The sequence below is a fragment of the Spermophilus citellus genome (genome assembly GCF_964194105.1).
Source record: "Spermophilus citellus genome assembly, chromosome: 1".
NCBI lineage: Eukaryota > Metazoa > Chordata > Mammalia > Rodentia > Sciuridae > Spermophilus > Spermophilus citellus.
The window spans coordinates 146,106,483-146,132,117 of record NC_138182.1 but is presented as its reverse complement, the minus strand read 5'-3'; the positions used below and the strand labels follow the sequence as shown (position 1 = coordinate 146,132,117).

Below are 25,635 nucleotides of genomic sequence, written 5' to 3'. Positions count from 1 at the left end.
AGCAGGTTAATAATATAGAGAAATGAGAAATCAAGAATTAGAGCACAAATTAAAAGATCTTCCACTTCTGGAGATGGGTAATAGTAATGGTTGCACAATGATAATGTATTCAATGCCACTGAACTGGGAGAGTGCTTGTCAGGAGTGCACAAGGCCCTGGGTTTGATCCCCAGCATTGCAAATAAACAAATAAAAGCAAAAATAAAAAAAAAAAATGTTTAAAGTGCTAAATTTCATGTATATTTTACCATAATTTTTTAAATAAAAATAACTGTTTACTAAAAATAAAAAAAAGTATGTGTGATGACATGCACCTGTAGTCCCAGCTACTCGGGAGGCTGAGGCAAGTTCAGGATCAGCCCAGGTAACATAGCAAGACCCTGTCTCAAATAAATAAAAGATTTCCGACCACTATTGTTCAAATATTTTCTCTGGGGACGTGGTCTCTTTTTTAAAAAAAACTTAAATAATTCACATAGTATAACATTCACCATTTTTAAAATTTTTAACATATTAACAAGGGTTCCTATATTTTAATAGTGTTTCTTCTCTCTCCCTAATTGCATATACTAAAGCCTGCAAAGTATCTTAGAATGGCAAATCCTATAAGAAAAAACTAAGTGAAAACTTGTATTTATTGGTATAAAAAAACAATATTTACTCCTATGTTTTTTTAAAAAGTATCCTCACCTTTAGTGCACCGAATCCTCATAACTGCCTCAAAGCCAATTTTCCGAGTGAGGTATCTCTGTAGTTCCTTCTGTAATTTCTGTACTTGGACTGGGTTGTGCTGGTGATGGTAAGAAGGATAGTAATAGACACTACCTGCTGAGTACCGAGAAATACACCCTGGAAGAAAACATACACATTTTTCAAATAGTGGCATTACCTCCTACTACTATGGTAAAATAAGCACAGACATTTGATTCAATTTTCTCTAACTTCTCAAGTCAAAAGAATATTCCATTCCGTAACTGTCAAAAAGAATATTCTATTCCTCTAAATAGTAGTGTAGACATTTTTCTATTTCTCCTCTACTAAATTAGAGTACAAGATGACTATGAAGTTTATAGTAGATTAAACTGACTGTTAAACTGGGTATAATGTTGTGCACCTATAGTCCTGGCTATTTGTGAGGCTGAAGCATGAGGATCACTTAAATTCACAAGTTTAAGACCAGCTTGAAGCTGGGTGCAGTGGCCCTCACCTATAATTCTAGCAGCTCAGGACGCTAAGGCTGCTGGGTCACCAAGTTCAAAGCCAGCTTCAGCAACTTAGTGAGGCCCTAAGCGATTCAGCAAGACTCTGTCTCTAAATAAGATATAAAAAAGGGTTGGGGATAATGCTTAGTGGTTAAGCAGCCCTGGGTTCAATCCCTGGTGTCTCTCTCTCTCTCTCTCTCTCTCTCTCTCTCTCTCTCTCTCTCTCTCTCTCTCTCCCACACACACACACACACACACACACACACAGTGGTTACCCCTGGATTCAATCCCTGGTACTAGGAAAAAAAAAAAAAAAAAAAAAAAACAGCTTGGGCAAGAGCCCATTTCAAAAAAAGAAATATCCAAACCAAAACTGACTCTTCCAAAACTCTCTAGAAGGAATAAAAATAAATTTATCGGGCTGGGGTTGTGGCTCAGTGGTAGCACACTTGCCTGGCATGAATAAGGCACTGGGTTCGATCCTCAGCACCACATACAAATAAATAAAAGATATTGTGTGTCCATCTTCAACTAAAAAAGATATTAAAATAAATAAATAAATAAATCTATCTATCTACGTATCTTTTTTTATTTATTTATTTTTGGTGGTGCTGGAGATTGAACCCAGGACCTTGTGCATGTGAGGTAAGCACTCCACCAACTGAGCTATATCCCCAACTTGGGAATAAAAATTTTACTTTTGTCCTTGCTACCTGGAAAGCTAAAGCAGGAGGATTGCAAGTGCTCAGGGGCACCTTACCACTGAGTTACATCCCCAGTTCTTTTTTTGTTTGTTTTGTTTTTGTTTTTATTTTGAGATAGGTTTTTGCTAAGTTGCTAAGGGTCTTGCTAAATGGATGAGGCTAGCCTCGAACTTGTGCAGTGGTAGAGAACATGCCTAGCATATGCAAGGCCCTGGGTTCAACTCCCAGTACTGGGGAAAAACAAAAACAAAAAACAATGAAATAAAATCATTTAAACATCATTTTGATACTCATTTAAGGGAAAAAAAAATCATCAGGAAACACTTACCTAGAGAAGCCAAATCAGAATATTGTCCACTGAGAAGGAACAAGTCAACAGCTATCTGCTGACCAGAACAGTCCAATGCTAATTTCTTATAGAAGTCAGTAGAAGGTGTCAGGTGTATTTCCTATGAATAAATTACAAAGAGTTTTTTTTTAAATCATTAATTTATCAAAAATGTAAATACACACCTATATATAGTGAGGTGTCAATAACAATTGTCTCTAGGGATTCTACATAATCTACAGTGCTTTTACTATTTGATTTTTTCATTAAGAATCAGGTACTGATTAAGAATTTTCTATGGGCTACAAATGGAGCTCGGTGATATAGAACTTGACTAGGATGTGTGAGGCCCTGGGTTCGATCCTCAGCACCACATATAAGTAAATAAAATAAAGGTATTGTGTGTCCACCTACAACTAAAAAAAAATATATTACAAAATACCTCTATCATATTAATTTTGTAATAGGCAAAGATAGTCATTATAACCAAAATCTAGCAAATGCTCAGTATGCTGGGAATCATTCTAAATAATTCATATGCAATATCTACTTAGTCCTTACAACTACCCCAAGAAGTAGATACTATCAATATTTTCACTTTATATACACAGAAACAAAGCAACAAAGAAATGAAGTAACTATTTAAGTTCACACATCTAAAGAGCAGTGGAATGTATAGGTAGTTTGACTCCAGGAGTAACTTCATAATCAATATATTATACTGACTTCTCATAATCTTTTGGGAAACACAGGTCTCAAGCCATTAAGTTTAGTTGGGAACAGTGGCACACACCTGAAATCTCAGCAACTCAGGAGGCTGAGGCAGGAAGATCAAGAGTTCAAAGCCAGCCTCAGAAACTTAATGAGACCCTGTCTCTAAATAAAAATAAAAATGGGCTTGGAATGTAGCTCAGTGGTTAAGTGACGCTGGGTTCAATCCCTGGGTGCCAAAAAACACAAAAACCCCTGAAATTGTAAGTTTATACATATGAGGTACTCAAATGCAATCTGAGGCTGTCAATATACCAAGTTATAACCATTCCTAGCTGGTCATCTGGGTTTCCCTTTGTCCCTAGCAAGTACATTAACTCCACTTTTTTGGGGGGTTGGGAGTTGGGGGTTGAGGGTTGGGGGCAGGTACCAGGTATTGAACCCAGTGCGCTTAACCACTGAGCCTCATTCCTGGCCCTTTTTTATGTTTTATTTTGAGACAGGTTCTCACTAAGTTGTTTAGGGGCTTGCTAAATTGCTGGGGCTGGCTCTGAACTTAGAGATTCTCTTACCGCAGCCTCCCAGTTGCTGGGATTATAAGTGGAACTGGAGACTGAATCCAAAGGTGTTTTACCATTGATCTACATTCCCAATTCTTTTTATTTTACATTTGAGATAGGGTCAAGCTAAATTGCCAGGCTAGCCTCAAACTTGCAATTCTCCTTCCTCAGCCTCCCAACTCACTGAGACTATAGGCATGCACCACCATGCCCAGCTTAGCAAGTACTTTCTTTTAGTCTCCCAAACTTTCTCTTCAAAGCCAGGCTGGATGACTAGTGGTACTAAAGATATTAAAAATAAGGCATGGGTGAATCAGGTAGAGAAAAATATAGTAAGGGTTTCATATAAAAGTGAAACCATTTACCTATTTCCTTATAATTCCTCCTCCTCACAACTGGAAATCTTCCCTGCCTCCTCCCGCTAAAAAAACCCCTATGGTCAAAGGGACAAAGCACCAGCATTAATCTTATCATACACTTGATGACTTTCTAACCTTAGCAGATGATTTTTGGTTGGGTTCCTCTCGTGGCTTCAGGGCTCCCACTCCAAGAGTTGGGAGCTGTGTTTGAAAGACGGACATTCGACCACCAGTTGGGGACATCAGCTTAAAGGCAGCCTGAAGTGCAGGACCCAAGGCACTCTGGGTCTCCAGAGTCTTGGTAAACATTTGTGGCAAAGTTTTCAGTAATTCTTGAACAAGCTTGTGAAGTAAATAAAGAAAACTCAAGAGTGTTACAATTAATTATTTTCATAATAAGTCAGTATCTAATACAAAAGACAAAGACATTGAGTCATGATGATGATCAGAAAATCTACAGACACTACAGTAAACAATGAAGTTGGTCAAATGACAAGAAAGCCATTTTAAGTCAACATTATAAATTGGCAAGCAAGACATCAAAATTGGGGCCTTACAGTTCTTGCACATGCAATAGCCCAGCAAGACTATAAGTCCAAAATGTATCCAAAAGAACCATAAGTTTAGAAATTTGATTTATTTTCATGCCATGAAATATGGCTTTCTCTGTCGCCTCTACACTTTATTCTTTTAAGTTCCAACATGAGTTAATTCTTCCCTGTTGCAAAATCTAAGATATCCAGTAACTTTGCCAACCTTGTAATATCACTACAAAAGAAAAACAAAAATCAAAACCAACTACCTATTCAGGTTAGGTTGTACAAATAAAGAGAATAAATGGGGGAAAAATACTTTGCACCATGGCACAGTGACCACTGCCAACAGCAGAGACCATAGACTTGCTAGTTAAAATGTTACCCCTATGGCATATATGCATGTACAGGGTAGACAACATCCCCATTCAGACACATTCTGTTCACCTCTCAGTGTATTATGTCATGGCAATTTCCAGGCAGGTAATAAGAGTTTCTTCTGAACTGACCCCAATGACACTCTGTGAATCAGAAAAGCAAAGGGCACTGAGAGCAGCCTGGCTCATGTGCTTCTGTGTAGTGACGAGAAGCTTTATCTCAGCAACCCTCCCAACTTCCCAAAGGGCTGGCAAGACATATTTCCTTCAGATGTTGCTCCTTTCTGGAACAGGCTTCTCATCTATCCTACTAAAATACCCTGTTGCATTAGACTTAAAAATGATTGGCATGAGACTGAACTTGAGAACTGTTCATTTAATGAACTTAAACTAAGAGCAAGCTAAGATGCTACATAGCTTAGAAATGTCAAAGCAATCAGTAAAATTTTACTTAAAATTCATTTAAAAAATATGCCTTCAGGACTGGGGTTGTAGCTCAGTGGTGAAGCACTTGCCTCAAGTGTGAGGCACTAAGTTTGGTCTTCAGCACCACATAAAAATAAATAAGTAAAATAAAGGTATTGTGTCCATGCACAACTAATAAAACAAATTTTTTAAATATGCCTTCAATATTTCAATCAAACATGTTGTGTAGGAAAATGTATCTTACCTCTTTACTTTCATTTAAGTTTACTAATAAGTTCTCTGGCATAGGTATAAAAACATCTGAAAGAATAAGTAAATATAAATATTTAAAATAAATTTTAAACAAAATTAAACTGTTAAGAATGTTCCAAATACACAACACTGATGCAATTCACTACTTTATACTTAAAGAAAAGCCTTCTCCTTGACTACAGACTACACGTGTCCAAAGAGCTACCAAAACAGCACTGACTTGGGTATTTACAGCAACTTTTCTTGTTATTTGATGACTAATGAAGGTAAATAGCTTCCCAATTAGTAAACAGTGATCTGTAAGCACTCAGTAAGGGTTTGTGCAAGTGTTTTGTTTCCTAGGTTAAAGACAGCAACTCTTTTAAAGAATCTTGCTTTACTTTTTTTTATGGCTGACCCTGCAAACCAGCCAAAGATACTCTTTGCATTAAAAAAAAAAAAAAAAAAAGAGGCAACACACAAAAATTTAACCTTTGTACAGAATAACTGTCATTCCAAAGATACTTTTTCATAAAGAAGACCCACATAAATGCCCCAACTAATGAGACTACAAAACCAGTTACAAATAGGAGTTCATAATCCACTTGAATCAAATGTATGAAATATGATATGTCAAGAGCTTTGTAATATTTTGAACAACTAAAAAAAAAAAAAACAATTAGAAAGAGTCCTAATGTGGGGGCTGGGGTTGTGGCTCTGCGGTAGAGCACATGTGAGACCCTGGGTTAGATCCTCAGCACCACATAAAAATAAATAAACAAAATAAAGATATTGTGCCCATGTATAACTAAAAAAATATTTTTAAAAAAAGTACTAATGTGACCACTTTAGGTGAGCCTCTCAAAATTCACATTTATTCTTGCTTAGGAATTGAATTCCCTTCCTTAGATGAAGGAAAGCAAACTAGGAAAAGAAGATAGGTGTTGGTGAATTATGAGGAAAATCACTTCCTATGTTTCTATACTGCTTTTGCTAAGAAAAAAATAAAAGCTAATTATGAAGTTTGTAAAAAAAAATACAATAAGTAACTTAAAATATTAAATGTTTACTTTAGCTGTCATATGAAAATTCTATTGCCAACTGTTCAGTTTTCTTCCTTTTATTCTTTAAAAAATTCACCCTCATGAAAAAAAGAGGTCTGAACTGGGTATGGTGGCTCATACCTGTAATCCTAACTATTCAGGAAGCTGAGGCAGGAGGATCACAAGTTTGAGGGCAGTTTGGGCAACTTGGTGTCTCCAAATAAAAAATAAAAAGGGGTTGGAATGTAGCTCAGTGGTAGAGCACTTGCCTAACATGTGCTAAGGCTCTAGGCTCAATCCTCAGCACCACATTAAAAAATAAATAAATAAATAAATAATAAAATAAAAAAAAGAGTATTCAGTGATTTTTTAATATACATATATTCACAGACTTTTCCACTACCATCATCATCTAATTCCAGATCTTTCTCATCATCTCAAAAAGAAACCCTGAAATCATGGTTACTTCCCATTACTACTTTCCCCAGGTTCCTGGCAACTAATGTACTTTCTTTTCCTATAGAGTTACATATCCTGGACATTTTACATAAAGAGAGCCATACTGGACTGGGATTATAGCTCAGTGGTAAGTGCTTGCCTAGCATGTGGAGGCCCTGAATTCAATCGTCAGCACCACATGAAAAATAAATAAATAAATAAAATGTATAGTGTTCATCTACAACCTTAAAAAAAGAAGAAAAAGAGAGAGAGAGAGAGAGAGAGAGAGAGCGCGCGAGCGCCATACTCTAGGTACTCTTTTGTGATTGGCTTCATTCACTAAGAATATTTTCAAAATTCATCCATATTAGTTCGCATCAGTACTTCATTCTTTTTTATTGCTGAATAACATTTCATCATAAGAAAAGACTATATCTGTTTATCTATTCATCAGATGATGGGAATACAGTTGTTTCCACTTTTGGTCATATTGCCCTGAACATTTATATATGAATTTCTATGGATATGCTTTCTGTTTTTTTGAGTATACACCCATTGAGTAGAACTGCTAAGTCATATGGTAACTTTAACTTGTGTATGATTCTGTGTGTCACTAGAGACTGAACCCAGCGGCACCCCACCACTGAGTTATATCCCCTTGGACCTTCTTTTTTTGTTGTTTTTGTGATGCTGGGGATTGAACCTGGAGTCTCAAGCATGCCCCCAGACCTTACTTATATTTGAAACAGGATCTTGCCAAGTTTCCCAGGCTGGCCTTGAATTTATTCTTCTTGCCTCAGTGTCCCAAGTAACTGGGAATACAGGTGTGTGCCACTATGTTTGGCTTCTGTTTAACTTTTTGAGGAACTGCCGGACTGTTTTCCATAGTGGCTACCCCGTTTCACATTCCCCTAACAGTATATGATTTTTCCAATTTTTGTTATTGTCCAAACCTTTCATTTTGGCCACCAACTTGGTGTGAGTGACATCTCATTGCACTTTTAATTTGTATTTGCCTGATAACTAATGCTGTAGAGCATGTATCAAATCTATCTATAGAAATTTTGGTGGGAAGTGCTGGGGAGTGAACCCAGGGCTTTGGACAAGCTAAGCATGCACACTACCAGAGCTACACCTCTATCCCTAAAATATTGAATATTGTATAATGAGTAGAGAAATGTCTATTCAAATCCTTTACCCACTCATTCACTGGGCTATTTGTCTTTTTATTGTTAGCTTATAGGAGTTCTTTAGGTAATCTAGATATAAATTCTTTTTCAGATAGGATTTTCAAATATTTTCTCCACACAGCAGACTCATACCATACACTACTAATTTGCCAGGTCATGAATATTCCCAAAATAGAAAATTCCTTACACAGTTCATTAAATTTGTGTATAACATATACCTTCAATATCTGAAACTATTAGCATCTGAGGTTGAGAGAGACCTTCTTGAAGACTGTAGAAATGAATTGTACTGTCAAATGTTATGAAGCCAATTTTTGTTCTAGTGTTGCCAGGCAGCCTAAAAACAAATTCAGAAGAGTGTTTTATAAAATACATAAAATATCTGCTAAGTATTATTACATGCAAATATCTAATTTACTATTACGGAAACTGGTCCAACACAAATTTTTAAACCATCCAATGTTTACAACTATGAAAACATCCCCCTCAATGGAAAACATGACACACATAAGCCAAATAATCAGTGAAAAACAGGAATAACAGCAATCCAACTTCTAATATGAAGTTATAGAGCATTTACTTGCCTGGCCTGTACAGCCCTGAGTTAATCCAGCACTGGGGGTGGGGACGGGGGGGGGTAAGAATGCTCCAAAAAATAATCATATTGGACTGGGGATATAACTCAGTTGGTAGAATGCTTGTCTCATACTAACAAGGCCCTGGGTTCAATTCTTAGCACAACAAAAAAGTATATAAATAAATAAAATCATATAACAACTCTAAAAATATTTATTTTTTAGTTTTAGGTGGATATAATATCTTTACATAATATCTTTATTTTATTTATGTGGTGCTGAGAATCGAACCCAGTGCCTCAGACATGCTAGGTGAACACTCTACCACTGAGCTACAACCCCTGCCCCATGAATTTTATATTGTTAAATGCATTTATTTAAAACAAAGAGGAGCAAAAGCATCTGTTTTAAAGGAACTGTTTTGTTGTTGTTGTTTTTGTACCGGGGATTGAACCACTGAGCCGCATCACCAGCCCTATTTTGCATTTTATTTAGAGACAGGGTCTCACTAGTTGCTCAGCATCTTGCTTTTGCTGAAATTGGCTTTGAACTCATGATCCTCCTGCCTCAGCCTCCCAGCAGCTGGGATTATAGGCATGTAAAGGAGGAGGATTAGATGATACAAGAACAACAGAATACTAAAGATGAGAAAGTTGAGAGATGGGCAGTTCATTCAATTATTATTCCTTCTTACTACAGATTTGAAAATAATGTTCTTAAGAAAAAGTGAGTACTGCTGGGTGCAGTAATCCCAGGGACTTGGGAGGCTGAGGCAGGAGGATCACAAATTTGAGGCCAGTCCGGAAACTTGGAAAAACCCTGTCTCAAAATAAAAAATGCAAAGGGTAAAGACCATAGCAGTGATAGAAGAATCCCTGGGTTTAATCCCAGGTATTACCTACCCCCCCCAAAAAAAAAAAAAAAAAAACAAACCAGTAATACCTAAGTGATTTAAATGAATTTTTAGAACATAAATTACATGACTTATTTTTGTATTTTGAAAACTAGTCATTCATTCTGCAAACACCATTAGTTTCAGGTTTAAGCTGAATTGAGACACTTACAAATCCAGATTGTCTAACAAACTCTGGCAAACTGAATTCAAGTATCCAGTTTCAACTGCATTGTGAGACACATCAAAAACAAAGAGGTACACTGGAGGTTGTGGTGGTCGTAACTAAAGAAAAGAAGAATCTCATTAAATACATTTAATAGGATTAAATTTCAACTTATTTGTTGGGTTCACATACAGCAAAACCATAAAATATGCATTATTTACATACTAAGTGGAGGTAACAGTAAAGTTACATCATAGTGTTTATAAATGCATACCTAAAGGAAAAATGAGTCTGGGATTGCCATATTTCAAGAGTATTTTCTCTAGGACAGAAAGGGGAAGAAATGTGATCAGAAGGGCTCATGGCAATATCAGTCACATTCAACTGCTTGACCTATATAGTGTTATGCAGTACTAACAAAGGTATTTACTTGTTAAACTGTATATTTACATTTTATTGACATTTCTATGTGAGCATATTTTGCAATTTAGGGAAATGATCATTACGAAAGTGACAAATCAAGTTAGTCTTGGCTGATTATTTAACCAACATTTTTAGGTTAAATCCCACAAAAATTTAAGACTATGTATTTTATAAACTTACAAATCCCCAAAGACTTGTTTTCATTTCCTCTTTTTATTTTAGGTGGGGAGGACTGGGGATTGAAGCCAGGGGCACTCTATCACTGAGCTACATCCCTAGCCCCTTTTTATTTTTTTATTTTGAGATAGGGTCTTACTAAGTTACTGAGGCTGGCCTCAAACTTGCAGTCCAGCTGCCTCAGCCTCCTCAGTAGCTGGAATTATAGAAATTTGCCACTACACCTGGCCAAAGATTTGTTTTCAATTAAAACAAACAAACAAACAAAAGCATCAAATAGCCACAATCACAACTGGGCATACAGTACACTATTTTTTATATATTTTTGCATATATCACTTGCCAAATTCATAAAACCTGTCATTCAAGAGGTAAGCCAGGGAAAAAAAAAAAAAAAAAAGAGGTAAGAGGTAAGCCAGGAAAGAGTAAAAATCTTTTGCAATAGGCCAGTTTCCAAATATAAGGGAACCCATTTTGGCAAAACCTGGGCAATAAATGGCCTTATAAAGCTCAATTCCAAAGAACAAATGCTTCTACTCTTCTGACTTTAATTCACCAAAGAGACAGTCATTCTGCAGAAAGCATTACCAACCACCATCAAATCTTTTATCCATAGCAAGACACTGACCTCTCATAAATTCCTCAGTATAATCAACCCAATTGCCAAGATAAAGACTATGCCACAAAAACATATTAAAATACTAGATTATTAAAAGTTGGTGATAAGTTTTATCTTCATATTCCCTTTCCCTAAGGGTAATTATGGCATAGCAAAAGAGAAAAGAAATCAAAAGACCTGAATTTTTCCCAACTACTGCCCAGTCACTTAATCTAAATTTATTTTCACATCTGTAAAATAGGATTAACACCATTTTCCTACCTTAGAGTATTACTTGTGATGATAAAAATGTAAGTGCTCTATAAAATGTAAAGTGCTAAGCATTTGGCATAATTATCTTTAAAATGCAAGGTCTCAGATACTTTCTGAAGAGTATAAAAGTACTTACAAGAGGATGTTCATCACAGCATTGTTTGTAAGAGAAAAAACTTGGGTATGATCAAATATAAATACAGTTCCTATATTATACTGCAAATTTCTTGATGAACATACAAAAAACTTCAGTGGAACTTTATATACACTTTTACTTTTCAAACTTATCTACCAATTGCTTTTTTAATGAATAGTATACTTTCTGAATTTAAAAACATAAAATTTTATTAAAGAATACTACATATTTTAACTTAAAATCCAATATTATAAAATGTGTACACTGTTTAAAAAAATGAAAGCTTACCATGTATTCTGAAGGAGCCATAAACTCAATAGTAGCGTTTTGAACTTCAGGTCTCCTGTGAGGTTCTCCATAAACTCTTGTCAAAGGATTGTACATGAATTCTTCAGGTACTGTATAAAGTTAACAATGTTACTGAAAGGATTAATTTAATATGCCTTGCATTTGGCCATTTTCTTAACTTAGGGGTTTAGAATTAATTCAATATAGTCTAAATATTAAGAATTAAACTCACTTGTTTGTTAATAAATTCACTTTTTAAAAAAAGTTCCATTGAAGATCCTCACATACCAAGGGGCACTAAATATCTCTAATTTTTACAACTACAGTCATTATGATTTTTCTTTTCCCGTCTCTTGTTATCCTCTCTGTCTTAATTTTTACTAAAACTTCTTTCTGAAAATCAGTTGAAAAGATAAGAAAAACTGTATTTAAACGTCAATTATTTTCCTAAATTTCAGTTATACAAGGATTAACATTTGACATATGAAAAGTATAGAATGACTGGACCTGAAAAGCCATGGTAAAACCACTTCAGAGGTTAAAACCATAAGAGAGTATACATTTTATTTATTATTAAGACATATGGAATATCAATTACCTACTACTTATATTAGTGCTCAGAATATTTTTTAAATTAATTATCATTGCAACTGTCTTCCAGGTAATTGTTTAGTAATTAAAATCCCTATGGACTCTAAAAGGTAAGCTATAGTTTGTGAAATTGGCTTGCATACATATAAAAGAGGCTTCTACCTTTATCACAATTTCATTTTGTATATTAAAGCGCATACCAATAAGACTATAAAGGTGCACTACACACTATACATACATTTTCTGAATTACTATATAGTAACTAAGTTTTCTTAAGCTATCTTTATTTTCCTCTACTTTTAAAAAATACACAAACAATAAAACTGGTTTTACAAAATCTCTTATATTCCTCTATTTCTCAATTTTTAGTTAACTTATTTTCACTAAGTTACCGAGGCTGGCCTCAAACTTGCAGTCCAGCTGCCTCAGCCTCCTCAGTAGCTGGAATTATAGAAATTTTCAATGTGAATACTGGCATATTGATTTTCTTCCCTAATCCTAATTGAATGTCACTGGTTAGATGATATTCTTCAAACATAAATTATAAAGAAGTTACTGAGAGAAATCTCTTCCTCCTCAATTATTGAGAAAACTACATTCAACTGACCTTCTAGCACTGCCCACCTCCCTTCACACAGCAGTGAATGAATTAGGCTGCTAGTCTGTGGACTTAGTTTCTTTCACCCTAGAGAAAAGGCATGCGACAATTTCTAAATAAAAATATTTCTTAAGTCACTGTCTTAATACCATGAAATATACCATTTATTATATGCCCGATATAATAAATGTAAAAAAGTGACCACAAAATAATATTATTACATTTTTTGCTTAAAAAGTATATAATTATTTATTTGTAAGTAAATTTGCATAGAAAAAAATTAACAGTGGCTTTCTCTGAGTGGAAGGATTGATTATAGGTATAATAAAGGTAAATTCAAAGAATTGCTTTTATTTTTTTGAAATAGGATCTCACTATGTTGTCATTTCCTGCTGCCTCAGCTTCCCTAGTAGCTGGGATTACAGATTCTTTTTTTTTTTTTTCATTTCACATTTTTATTTATTATCTGATTTCCCTTCAATGCAAGTAGAAATTATAAAATGTTTCAAAAATCATACCATCATTGACTCGGTAACATAAGTTACACTTCCATCTTCTTTGATCAAGAAAGCTGACAAAAGGGTTAATGTATGTCCTGCATGAACGACATCTCACAATTGTACTGGAGGTAACCACAGGCAATTGCTGAAAAGACAAAACTAAGTTTGTAAAGGGAAAGATCCATTGTGTTAAAAGGGCAAGCATAAACCCATCTCTTCCAAAAAATTATTAGGACATTTTAATTGGGGGGGGGGTGGAAAACAAGGAGAATATGTGTTCAAAATGCCACACATTTACAGCCAGAGGTGGGAAGTTATGCTCCATTTGTGTACAATATATCGAAATTGTACATATATAACTGTCATATATAACTAATTAGAATAAAAAAGAGAAAGAAAAAAATGCCATTCAAAAAAAATTTATGTAGCTAAATGTTCTGATTTTAAATCCTATTATTTTTCTCCAAGATCATTCTCATTAAAATTTGCCTTTTAAAAAAATTATTTACTCAAGGTTGGGGTTGTAGTTCAGTAGTAGAGTGCTTGCCTAGCACGTGCAAGGCCTCGGGTTCGATCCTAAGTACCACATAAAATTAAATAAAGGTATTATGTCCAACTACACTTAAAAAATAAGTATTTTTAAAAAATATTTTCTCATAAACATTCACATTGCAAAATGAAAATACATTTACAATATATTTTTGGCACAGATGGCAAAGAAAACAGGAACAACATCCTGAAATAATGATCAATGAAATTATTCCCAGTTTTTGATGTTACATGAAGAGGGTTAAGTCTTAATTCTCACACAAGAACTGTCATAAAGTTAATTTGTATTTGAAGTTTATTCTACATATTAAAAGTTCTAGGGACTGGGGTTGTGGCTCAGCAGTACAGCACAGCACCCACCTAGTGCATATTAGGCACTAGGTTCACTCCTCAGCCACACATAAAAATAAGTAAATAAAATAAAGGTATTGTGTCCACCTATAACTAAAAAAAAAAAAAAAAAAAAGCTCTAGGGGCTGTTGCTGTAGCTCAGTGGCAGAGTGCTTGCCTTGCACATGTGAGGCACTGGGTTCAATCCTCAGCACAACATAAAAGCAAACAAATAAAATAACGGCATGCTGTCCATCTACAACTACAAAAAAAGTTCTAAAATCTTTATACCAAAAATCAACAAAGGGGGCTCAGTGGTAGGGTGCCTGCCTACCTAGCACTGGTGGGGGGGAATCAATAAAGGCAATAAAATCCTATTACCAAAAGGAAAGTCACCTCACTCACACTGATCTTCATATGTTAAGGTCTCAGAGTCTCAAGACATCAGTGGATCAACTCCTGCCCTTTCTAAAATTTTTTTATTTTATTTGAGAAAGGAGCAACTTCTTAAAATAACTAGTTTTGCTCTAAGAATGGCAGAATGAGGAGATGAAGGTAGAGTACTTTAATTGGTAAATAATCTATAATTTATTAAAATAGTACAGCTTATTTATGTTAGTACCTCTATTCTATTCAGCATCTGCTGAAATTTTTTTTCTGGTACTGAAGCCTGAACCCAAAGGCACTTTGCTACTGAGCTACAACAGCTCTTTTTATTTTGAGATAGGGTCTCACTAAGCTGCTTAGGACCTCATTAAGTTCCTGAGGCTGGCTTTGAACTTGTGATCCTCCTGCCTCACTGGAATTATAGGCATGCACCTCCACTCCTGGCCTCTTGGATTTTTCAAAAATATACTTCTTTGACCTTGTTTGAAAGTGTTTTGATAATAAAATTATTGGTTAGATTACAAATAAAGAAATCCAATCTGGCAGATTGGATTTCTCAGAGGGAGAATGCTCGCCTCTCATGGCACTGGGTTCAATCCTCAGCACCACATAAAAATATAATAAAGATACTGTGTCCACCTATAACTAAAAAATTTTAAAAAAATTAAAAAAGAAAGAAATCCATCAGTAATCAAGTTCCTAAAGATAGCTCAAATTCTATATATCATTCCTGAATTACTGTAGAAAATTTCTACCACTAAGATAATTTTCTAAAAGACTTTTACTTTCACTAGAGAAACATACCACTAGATCTTTGAAAGGATGAAGCAGCAGACCCAAAGGAAGTTTGGCTTTATTCAGTAAGGCCTGAGTCTGAGGAATGCTGGTCAGTGTGCATCGAAATAACCTGCATCAAGGTAAAAAGCATATGTCAGTTGCTGCTATGATTATCCTGAAAGGAAAAAAGAAAAGTATTTAACAGGTACATATCTTAACATTAGATCAGATTACAAATAAAATATCTCAGTAGCCCCTCTCAATTTTTTTTTCTTTTTTTTTTTTTTTTTTTTTTTTTTGGACCGGGGATTGAACCCAGAGGCACTTAACCACTAAGCTACATCTTCAGTCCTTTTTTACATTTTATTTAGAGACAGGGCCTCAATGAATTGCTTAGGCCCTCACTAAATTGCTGACTGGCTTTTGAACTTGTGATTCTCCTGCCTCAGTCCCCCAAGTCACTGGGATTAAAGGCGTGAGGCACCGTGCCTGGCGACCCTCTCTACTTTTATCCCATCAAAATATTTAAGTCTTAAGTTCTGTTCAGAAATAGAGTAGATGGCTACCCTGTATTATATAGCTAAAATATTGTCTCTTTTCTTGTTTTAGGTATAATATAGCCTCGACTATCAAATGACTTATTTTTATGTAAATCTAAATCACACTAGAATTAAAAGGTGATTACACACACTTATAAATGCACTTTATATTTTATTTATTTATTTTTGATACTGGGTATTGAAACCCAGGGCACTTTACTACTGAGCTACATCTTCAGTCCTTTGTATATTTTATTTTGAGACAGGGTCTCACTGAGCTTCTCAGAATTTCACTAAATTCCTGGATGTCTATAAGACTGGGATTATAGGCATGCACCTCCAGTGATACTCATGACTCAGTGCTTCAGCCTCCCAAATCACTGGGATTACAGGTGTGTGTTGCCATGCTTAACTCCTTTTTTTTTTTTTTTTTTTTTTTGAGACAGGGTCTTGCTATGTTGCCCAGTTGTCCAGGCTGGTTTGGAACTTCTGGGCTCAAGCAATCCTCCTGCCTCAGCTAGGACTATAGGTGCACGCTGCCATGCCTGAACAATTCATTCAATTTTGCTGAAGGTTGTAAAAAACTACTTCAAAATAGAAATAACAAATTTTGTAACAAAATTCAATTTCAGAGTCTTCACTACACACATTTAAACTTATGACAAATATTTAGGGAAAAAATTATAATTAGGTTTATAGTGAAATAAATTTAAAATGACAGCAAAAAAAGAACTATATAGACTCAAATAATTGTATTTGGGATGCATTACCAGAATGATAATGAAAAGCATAATCTTATCAGAGCTAATAGGAGCAGCAATCACTTCAAGAGTTACAACCCTAATTCTTAACTTAAAACATTTCAATCTCAAGTTTAAGTGAAAAAGGTTTTTCTTCTATATTAGACCTCTTTCATAAATTAGTCTACTTACACAGCTTATTCATAAAACATGAAACTAAAAAAAATGTATTTTAAAAATTCTAGAAAATGTAGGACATTCATGATGTCACATATAATATGAAACAACACAATTTGAAACCCCTTACTCTGGGTTACAGTTGAGTTTCTGGATGTCTTCATGCAAATTTGGAACTGGAGGCTGCAAAGGTGTTGAGGGAAGCATATTTCTTTCTTGAAGAAGATTGATAACTCTTAGTCCCTCTGGATGTAGACTTAATCCACTCATGCTTGTAGTTAAATGATTAGCACCTAAGGGAGTCTACAGATATATAATTTAAAAGTAAGCAACTTTTGTTTTTCTCTTTCTAAAAGTAGTAAACTTGGTTCATTTCACTACATAATAAAAGTACAATCTACATTTCTTGGTCAATTTTTTGGTTCTGGAGAAATGTGTAAGTATAAAGGTTTTATAAAGTATCCATTATTATTCTAACTGGTTATAAAAAATGTTAATACAACTTCCTTAAACTTTCTTCATGTATATACAGTTTAAACCAAAAGGTAGAAAATAGATTGGGGAAAAAAGGCAAAACTTTACCTGAGTAAAGGCCTGGGGGCCACTTGGATAATTCAATGAAGAAGGTGGGATTCCAGTTGCACTAGATGGTGTTGTGTTCTGATAACCAGGTGGTAAAGAGGGATATGCATATCCAACACTTCGGCTCATTTTGGGATTCTTATTAATAAGCTGTGGTGTTGCTAGAAACAAGGTAACTTTTAAGTTCTATTTTATATTCCAGAATACTTTAACTCAACACATGGATCCATTAAATTATGGGAATTATAACTCCAAACTCCTTTGGATTAATTTAATAATCTCATTTATCAATTGAAGACAAACACTAGTAACAATTATAATCTAGCAATGATTATAATCTAGTTAATGTAGACTATAGCTATAAACACACACAAATAAGTTTGATATATTTAATTCACTTTCATGTCATGTAATAAATTTTGTATTCATCTTACATTTCAATTTAAAAGAGCTTTAATGAAAACATCTTAGATGCTCGATTTATGGGATTGATTAAACAAATTTAGTTTATCTAACTGATAAAAATAAAATAATAGATATGGCTACATAACACAGTATAAATTTTTTAAACTTAATTTCCTATAATAAGCAAATATGACTTCTATAATCAGAAACAAGATTTTTAAAAAAAGAAATTTTCATAGCATCTCACCCAAGAAGCCACCTCCTTCAATTTCATCATAACTACTATGGACCACCATAGATCCATTATTGGCATTTGATGTAATACCTAAGGAGCAAGTTCATTAATAAGATTTAAGTTAGAATGGGTATTATAATTTCTGCAAGATATGAACTAATATCTAAACTCTTAGATAACCTCCAAAAAAATAGTTTAAATCACTGCCTACCAAAAATATTGTCTTGGTAGCACACACCCATAATTCTAGCTACTGGGAGGTTGAAGCAGAAGGATATTGCAAGTTCAAAGCCAGATGGGTCAACTTGGTGAGACCATGTCTCAAAATAAAAAATGAAAAGAGATAGGGATGTAGCTCAGAGGTAGAGTACTTGCCCTGTGTTAATGCCTAGTACTAGAAAGGAAAAAAATGAGAAAATGACATAAACAGATGTATTTCAAAAAGGCTGGTGTTAGAAGAGGAAGAGGAAAAGGAAAAAAGAGGAAGAGGAAGAAGAGGAGGAGGAGGAAAGAAGATTGAAGAGGAAGAAGGGGAGGAAGGAGAGGGAAAAAGAGGAAGCAGACTACAACCTACAGACAACCAACAGATACCTGAAAAAATGTTAACATCACTAATCATCAAGGAAATGTGAATCAAAACTATGATGAGATAAAGTTCAAGACCAGACTACTGGGCAATTCAGCAGATCCTGTCTCAAAATATATAAAAAAGGGCTGGGGATGTATCTCAGTGGTTCAGGGCCCCTGTGTTCAATCCCCAGTATTACACATACACAAAACAAAGACAAAAGTAATCCTGGAGTTGTGGTTCACAGGTAGAGTGCTGCCTAGCATGTGTGAGGCACTAGGTTTTATTCTTAGCACCACATAAAAATAAAGATATTGTGCCCACCTATAACTAAAAAATAAACATTTTTTTAAAAATAAATAAATAATCCTGGCAAGGATGTGGAAAAGGGTAACAGCTAGTGGAAATGTTAACCAGCACAGTAATTATGAGAAAGAGTATGGAAGTTCCTCAAAAAACTAAAAACAGAAATACTAAATGATTTTGACAGGGTTGGGGTTGTAGCTCAGTGGGCTGTGGTTGTAGCTCAGTTGGGCTGGGATTGTAGTTCAGTGGTAGAGCACTTGCCCTGCATGCGTGAGGCACTGGGTTCGATCCTCGACACCACATAAAAATAAATAAATAAATAAAATAAAGATATTGTGTCCATCTACAACTAAAAAATATATTTTAAAAAAATCAGCATGACAAAGAGATGCCTATACTCCCCCATTTATTGCAGCACTATAACACACAAGAGCCAAGATACAGAATCAATTTAAGTGTCCATCAATGGATGAATGTATAAAGAAAATGTGTTAGTATATATGTGTGTGTGTATGCAATGAAATATTGCTCAGCCATACACACACACACACACACACACACACACACACACACACACACTCCTGTCATTTGCAGCAATATGGATGAGCCTAGAGGATGTTATGCTAAGTAAAATAGCCTGGCAGTATGGAAAAACAAATAACACATGTTCTCTCTCTCTCTCTCTCTCATACACACACACACACACACACACACACACACACACACACCCCACACACACGTATGTATGTATATGTATATTGAAAAAGTTGATCTCATAGAAACAAAGGAATTGTAGTTACCAGAGATTAGGAAGTGTAGGATGGTGGGAAGAGAAAGATTGGTTAAAGAATACAAAATAACAGTTAGATAGGAGAATTAAGGCAGGTTGCAGTGATACATATATAATTCCAGTTATTTGGGAGGCTGAAGATTGAGGATTTAAAGTTGGAGGCTATCCTGGGTAACTTAGAGAGACCCTGTCTCAAAGCAAGAAAAAAAGGGCTGGTGATGTAGGTGCTTGCCTAGCATGTACAACGACCAAGGAAGGAAGGAAGGAAGAAAGGGAGGGAGGGAGGGAGGGAGGAAGAGAGGAAAGAGGGGGAAGAAAGGATTAATTTCTAGTGTTCTATAGAATAGTACAGTGACTATAGTTAAAAATAATTTACTATTTCAAAATATCTTGGGCTAGGGATGTAGCCAGTAGTAGAGTGGTTGCCTAGCATGTGAGAAGCCCTGGGTTCAATTCCCAGTACTGCCCCAAAGTATGTGTGTATCAATGACAGACAGACAGACATACACACACACACACACACACACACACACTCACACACAATGATTTAAAATGTTCTAAATACAAAGAAATGATAAGTGTTTGAGGCATTAGGTATACTAATTACCCTGATTTGATCATCCAGATTATATGTATATATGGAAATATAATGCTGTGTCTGATAAATACGTACCGTTATTATGTTTTTGATTTTGTTTTTTTGGTACCAGGGACTGAAACCAGGGGCACATAACCACTGAGACACACCCCCAGTCCCTTTTTAAAAAAAACTGTGTCATTTCTTTTTTGCCTTTATTTATATATTTATTTATGTGGTGCTGAGGAGTGAATCCAGTGCCTCACACGTGCTAAGCAAGCATTCTACCACTGAGTTACAACCCTAGCACCCCTCAGCCCAACTTTTTTATTTTTTATTTTTTTTAGAAATAGGGCCTCGCTAAGTCACTGAGGCTGGCTTTGAACTCATAATCCTCTTGCCTCAACCTCCCAAATTACTGGGATTACAGGCATGCACCATTGCACCTGGCTATGTATTGATTTTTGATAAGGTCAAATGTTGAAATAAATCTCAATAATGCAAGTTTTAAAATATACAAACATTTCAAGATTCTTTTTTTTTTTTAAAGAGAGAGTGAGAGAGGAGAGAGAGTGAGAGAGAGAGAGAGAGAATTTTTAATATTTATTTTTTTTTTTTTAGTTCTCGGCGGACACAACATCTTTGTTGGTATGTGGTGCTGAGGATCGAACCCGGGCCGCACGCATGCCAGGCGAGCGCGCTACCGCTTGAGCCACATCCCCAGCCCCATTTCAAGATTCTTAAATAGATTTTCAGGGAAAGGAAATTTGAGTCTCTGGAAGTAGTATTTTTTCCTTTTTTTTTTTTTCTTCTTTGTTCTGGGGATTGAACCAAGGGCTTCATACATGGTAAGTGCATATTCTACCACTGAGCTGCATCCCCAATTCCTGTAAGGACTCTTCTTTCATCTTAAACTATGCCTGCCTTGAACACACAAGGCTCTGGGTTCGATCCCCAGCACCACAAAAAAAAAAAAAAAAAAAAAAAAAAAAAAACTGCAGTGGGCTGTGGTTGTTGCTCAGTGGTAGAGCACTTGCCTGGCCCATGTGAGGCACTGGGTTCAATAATTAGCACCACATAAAAATAAATAAATAAAATAAAGGCATTGTGTCCATCTACAACTAAAAAAAAAATATCTAAAAAGAAAGAAAGAAAGAAACTGCAGTAAAACTTTTAGTAAAAGCCTGGCAAGTGTGAGGCACTGGGTTCAATTCTCAGCACCAAATATAAATAAATAAAGGTCTATCAACAACTAAAAACAAATATTAAAAACAAAAAAGCAAAATAAAAAAACATAAGGCAAGTGAATTTTTTTTGTTGTTAAATATTTAAATACTTATTATAGCTTGATTTTCAAAGTTAGATTGTGGCAATCTATATTGTTACTCATGATTAACATCAACCTTATCCCTACTAATAATGTTTTAAAAATACAATAATAATATTGATCATATTCAATATAAGGATATGAGCAAATGTTTTTACCCCTCTTCTCGGTTTTTTTTCTATTTCCATGTCTTAGGGCAATGGTTATATTTTTATTAAAATTAAATTCTTTTTTCTTTTAAATATATTTTTAGTTGCTGATGGACCTTTATTTTTTATTTATTCATTTATATGTGGTGCTGAGAATTGAACCCAGTGCCTCATGCATGCTGGATAAGCACTCTACCACTGAGCTACAATCCCAGCCCTAAAATTAAATTCTTACTTTACAAATTATTTTACTTAAATTAATGCTTAATTTCAAAGTTACATGTATTCACAAGATAATGTTTGAAAACATTTTACTTAAATAAAACTTCAAAACGCTTGTACATTTGACTTTTATTCTTTTTTTTTTAAATTTTTATCATTTATTTACTGAACTGGGGAATGAAACCCATTGAGTTCCTATCCCCAGCTGCCTGCATTTTTTTAAATATTTTTTTTTTTAGTTGTAGAGGAACAGAATGCCTTTATTTTATTTATTTTTATATGTTCCTAAGGATTAAACCCAGCACCTCTCACGTGCTAGGCAAGCACTCTGCCACTGAGCTATAGCCCAAGCCCTGACTTTTATTCTAATAAATATTTATTAATATTTATAATAATATTGTTGATAAAAATATAATTATTTTTAAAAGATAGTTCTTTTTTTGGCAGGGGGGGGCTACTGGGGGTTGAACTCAGGGGTGCTTAACTACTGAGCCACATCCCCAGTCTTTTCTTTTTTTTTTTTTTTCCACATTTTATTTACAGACAGGGTCTCACTGAGTTGCTGAGGCTGGCTTTGAACTCACAATCCCTCTGCCTCTGTCTCCTGAACAACTGGGATTACAGGCTGCGCCACCACATTAAAAGGATAGTGCTAACATCATACCCAGAAAAGCAGGACTTCTCCAATTTTTTTTTAATCTACACAATAATTTAAAAAAAAAAAAAGGTAGAAGGGCTGAGGATATATCCCAAAGGTTAAGAATGAGTTCAGCATACCCAAGGTCCTGGGTTTAATCCCCAAAACACACACGCACGCACGCGCGCACACGCGCGCGCAAAGAGCTAAGAGAAACGATTCTGATTCCCAAATGCTAATCCACAGTAATGGAAGTCTTGAGGAAATTTTTAAAACTACATATTCCTGAAGCCCATTCTAGCCCAAACTGGATTTTCTTAAAAAATATGACTCTAATGCTCAAGATTCAGATAATATTCATTTTTTTTGTTCTAAGTCAAAACATTTGGAATTAAAATTGTTTTCTGATTTACTCACCTTGGTTGACAGCTGAATTAAATGAAGACTGGGGTGCAGGTCTATGTGAATTCTGGAGCATGGGGTCCCTTACTGGAGGTGGACCTCTAGGTGGAGGGGGCCCATGAGGAGTTCCTGGTTGAAAAGTGGTAGGCAGAGGTTGATTCCTTAAGGGAAGTGATGAACCTTTGGAAACATTAGTTTTTTTCACATCATTTAAAAACTTAAGACAAAGGCCAAAAACAATCTTTACCAAAGCTGAACAACTTCCAAATTTACATTTTAATTATAAATCCCAACAAATTATTAGAAATACAGTAAACTTCCTAACTGTATGACTTCATGGTTTCATATATACATATTTCCATCTCTATCCTACCATGTTTCTTATCTATCAGTTATTAAAAGCAATATAAAGAAATAAGTATCAAGAGGCTGGGGTTTTGGCTCAGCAGTAGAGACTTTCCTGGCATGTGTGAGGTCCTGGGTTTGAATCTCAGCACCTCATACAAATAAATAAAATAAAGGTCCATCAACAACTTAAAAAAAAATCATTAAAAAAAAAAAAAAGAAAAAGAAAAATGGAGTTGGGGTTGTGGCTCAGTAGTAGAGCACTGACCTCGCACCTGTGAGGCCCTGAGTTCTCCTCAGCATCACATAAAAATAAGTAAATAAAATAAGGGTACTGTTTCCAACTACAACTTAAAAAAAATACATTATATATATATATATATATATATATATATATATAAAGTATCAAACCACTTCTAGAGTAGATTCAATGCCATGCTAATTGATTAATTCTTCATTAACTGATTACAGAGGTTTAAGCAGCCTTGTGAAATATTCTAATAGAAACTAACATGAATAAAATTCTATTAATTTTCTTATTAATTTCTAAATATTTTGTTAATTTTGTTTGCAAATATAATCTGCTCAACTAATATCAACAAGTTGACAGCTTTCTAAAAATACAAATTAAAAATTCGTAAACTAAGTTGTAACAATTTCCCAAGTTTTATTTAATTTTGCTTCGTTTTTAATTTCTATGGTATTAGGGATGTGAACCCAGGGTGCTCCACTACTGAGCTACATCCCTAGTTCTATCTATCTATCTATCTATCTATCTATCTATCTATCTATCTATCTATCCATCCATCCATCCATCCATCCATTCATTTTTGGTACTGGGGGACTGAATTCAGAGGCACTTAACCACTGAGCCAGATCCTCAGTCCTTTTTTTAATATTCTGTTTAGAGACAGGGTCTCACTGAGTTGCTCAGGGCCTCATCAAGTTGCTGATGCTGGCTTTGAACTCACAATCTTCCTGCCTCAGCCTCCTGAGCCGCTGGGATTAGAGGCGTTTGCCACTGCACCTGGCTTTATTTTTTTATTTTAAGGCAGGTTCTCAATTGTAAGGCTTCCCTCAAACTTTCAATCCTCCTGCCTCAACATCCCAAATTGCTGGGATTGCAGGTGTGTAACACTATATCCTGCCTAATTTTGCCGGGATATAACTACTAAAGACGAGATTATAAATTTGTGCACTGTTCAGTGTTTACCAAATAATAAAGTTAGTTTACTTTCTATATTGGTTTAAATACTTTATAGATACAGCTGGGAGTGTTGTTGTGTGGTATAGCACTTGCGTGTGCATGAGGCCCTAAGTTTGATCAATAGCACTACAAACACACACACACACACACACACACACACACGCATATGTATATGGTCATAAGCATTTTATCATATGTTAAAAACATATAGATTTCACCAGGCATAGTGGCTGATGCCTGTAATCAAGTGACTCAGGAGCCTGAGGCAGAAGGATTACAAGTTCAAAGTCAACCCCCTAGGTTCAATATATGATGTTTTGCCTAATACAGTGGTACACGCCTATAATCCCAGCAACTCAGGAGCCTGAGGCAGGATCACAGGTTTGAGATCAATCTCAACAACTTTACAAGACCCCCAGCAACTGAGACCCTATCTCAAAATGAAAGATAGCTGGGCACAGTGATACAACGTCCTGCACAGCTCAGGAAGCTGTGGCAGGAAGATAACAAGTTCAAAGCCAGCTTCAGCAACTTAGCAAAACCCTAAGCCAGACCCTGTCTCTAAATAAAATATAAAAAAGCGCTGGGGATGTGGCTCAATGGTTAAGTGTCCCCGGATTCAATGCCCTGTACCAAAATGTGTGTGCATGCTTAAGGGTTTTTTTGAGCTAGATTTCATAATGTTACCCATGCTAGCCTTGAACTCCTAGACTCACTCAAGTTATCCTCCTGCCTTTACCTGTCAAATAGCTAGGACTGAAAGCATGTACCATGATGGCACCTGGCTTTTTTTTTTTTAATTAAATAAATATTTTAAAGCTAGCTTACCTTCTGTAACGGTTTAAATATTGTTAGGAACATTCCTTAGGCTTAAAAATTGGTAAATTAGCCAGCTACAGTGCTATACGCACCTGTAGTCTCAGTTACTCAGGAGGCTAGGGCAGGAGGATCAGGAGTTGCAGGTGAGCCTGGGAAAATTAGCAAGACCCTGTCTTAAATAAGTAAATAAAATCTGGAAATGATTTAAATTTATACACAAGCATTATAAAATACTGATATCCAATAG

The 25,635-nt window shown here is 35.3% G+C and overlaps 1 protein-coding gene across 7 annotated transcripts in view; it reads right to left on the bottom strand.

The window, feature by feature from the left end:
• The window catches only part of SEC24A (SEC24 homolog A, COPII coat complex component), an 81,387-nt gene that overhangs the window by 35,370 nt on the left and 20,382 nt on the right, over positions 1–25,635 (bottom strand). For 4 of the 7 annotated variants that reach the window (XM_081295005.1, XM_081295004.1, XM_081295001.1 and 1 more), the window contains 13 exons: positions 23,033–23,197; positions 18,052–18,129; positions 17,400–17,560; positions 16,948–17,120; positions 15,389–15,491; positions 13,337–13,463; positions 11,630–11,739; positions 9,742–9,854; positions 8,321–8,439; positions 5,445–5,500; positions 4,000–4,206; positions 2,235–2,355; positions 691–849 (listed from right to left, as the gene is read on the bottom strand). In XM_081295005.1, the coding sequence (XP_081151131.1) occupies positions 691–849; positions 2,235–2,355; positions 4,000–4,206; positions 5,445–5,500; positions 8,321–8,439; positions 9,742–9,854; positions 11,630–11,739; positions 13,337–13,463; positions 15,389–15,491; positions 16,948–17,120; positions 17,400–17,560; positions 18,052–18,129; positions 23,033–23,197 (1,692 nt within the window). The remainder of the gene's footprint in view (positions 1–690; positions 850–2,234; positions 2,356–3,999; positions 4,207–5,444; positions 5,501–8,320; positions 8,440–9,741; positions 9,855–11,629; positions 11,740–13,336; positions 13,464–15,388; positions 15,492–16,947; positions 17,121–17,399; positions 17,561–18,051; positions 18,130–23,032; positions 23,198–25,635) is intronic. The other 3 variants (XM_081295002.1, XM_081295003.1, XM_081295006.1) reach the window with 3 other exon arrangements.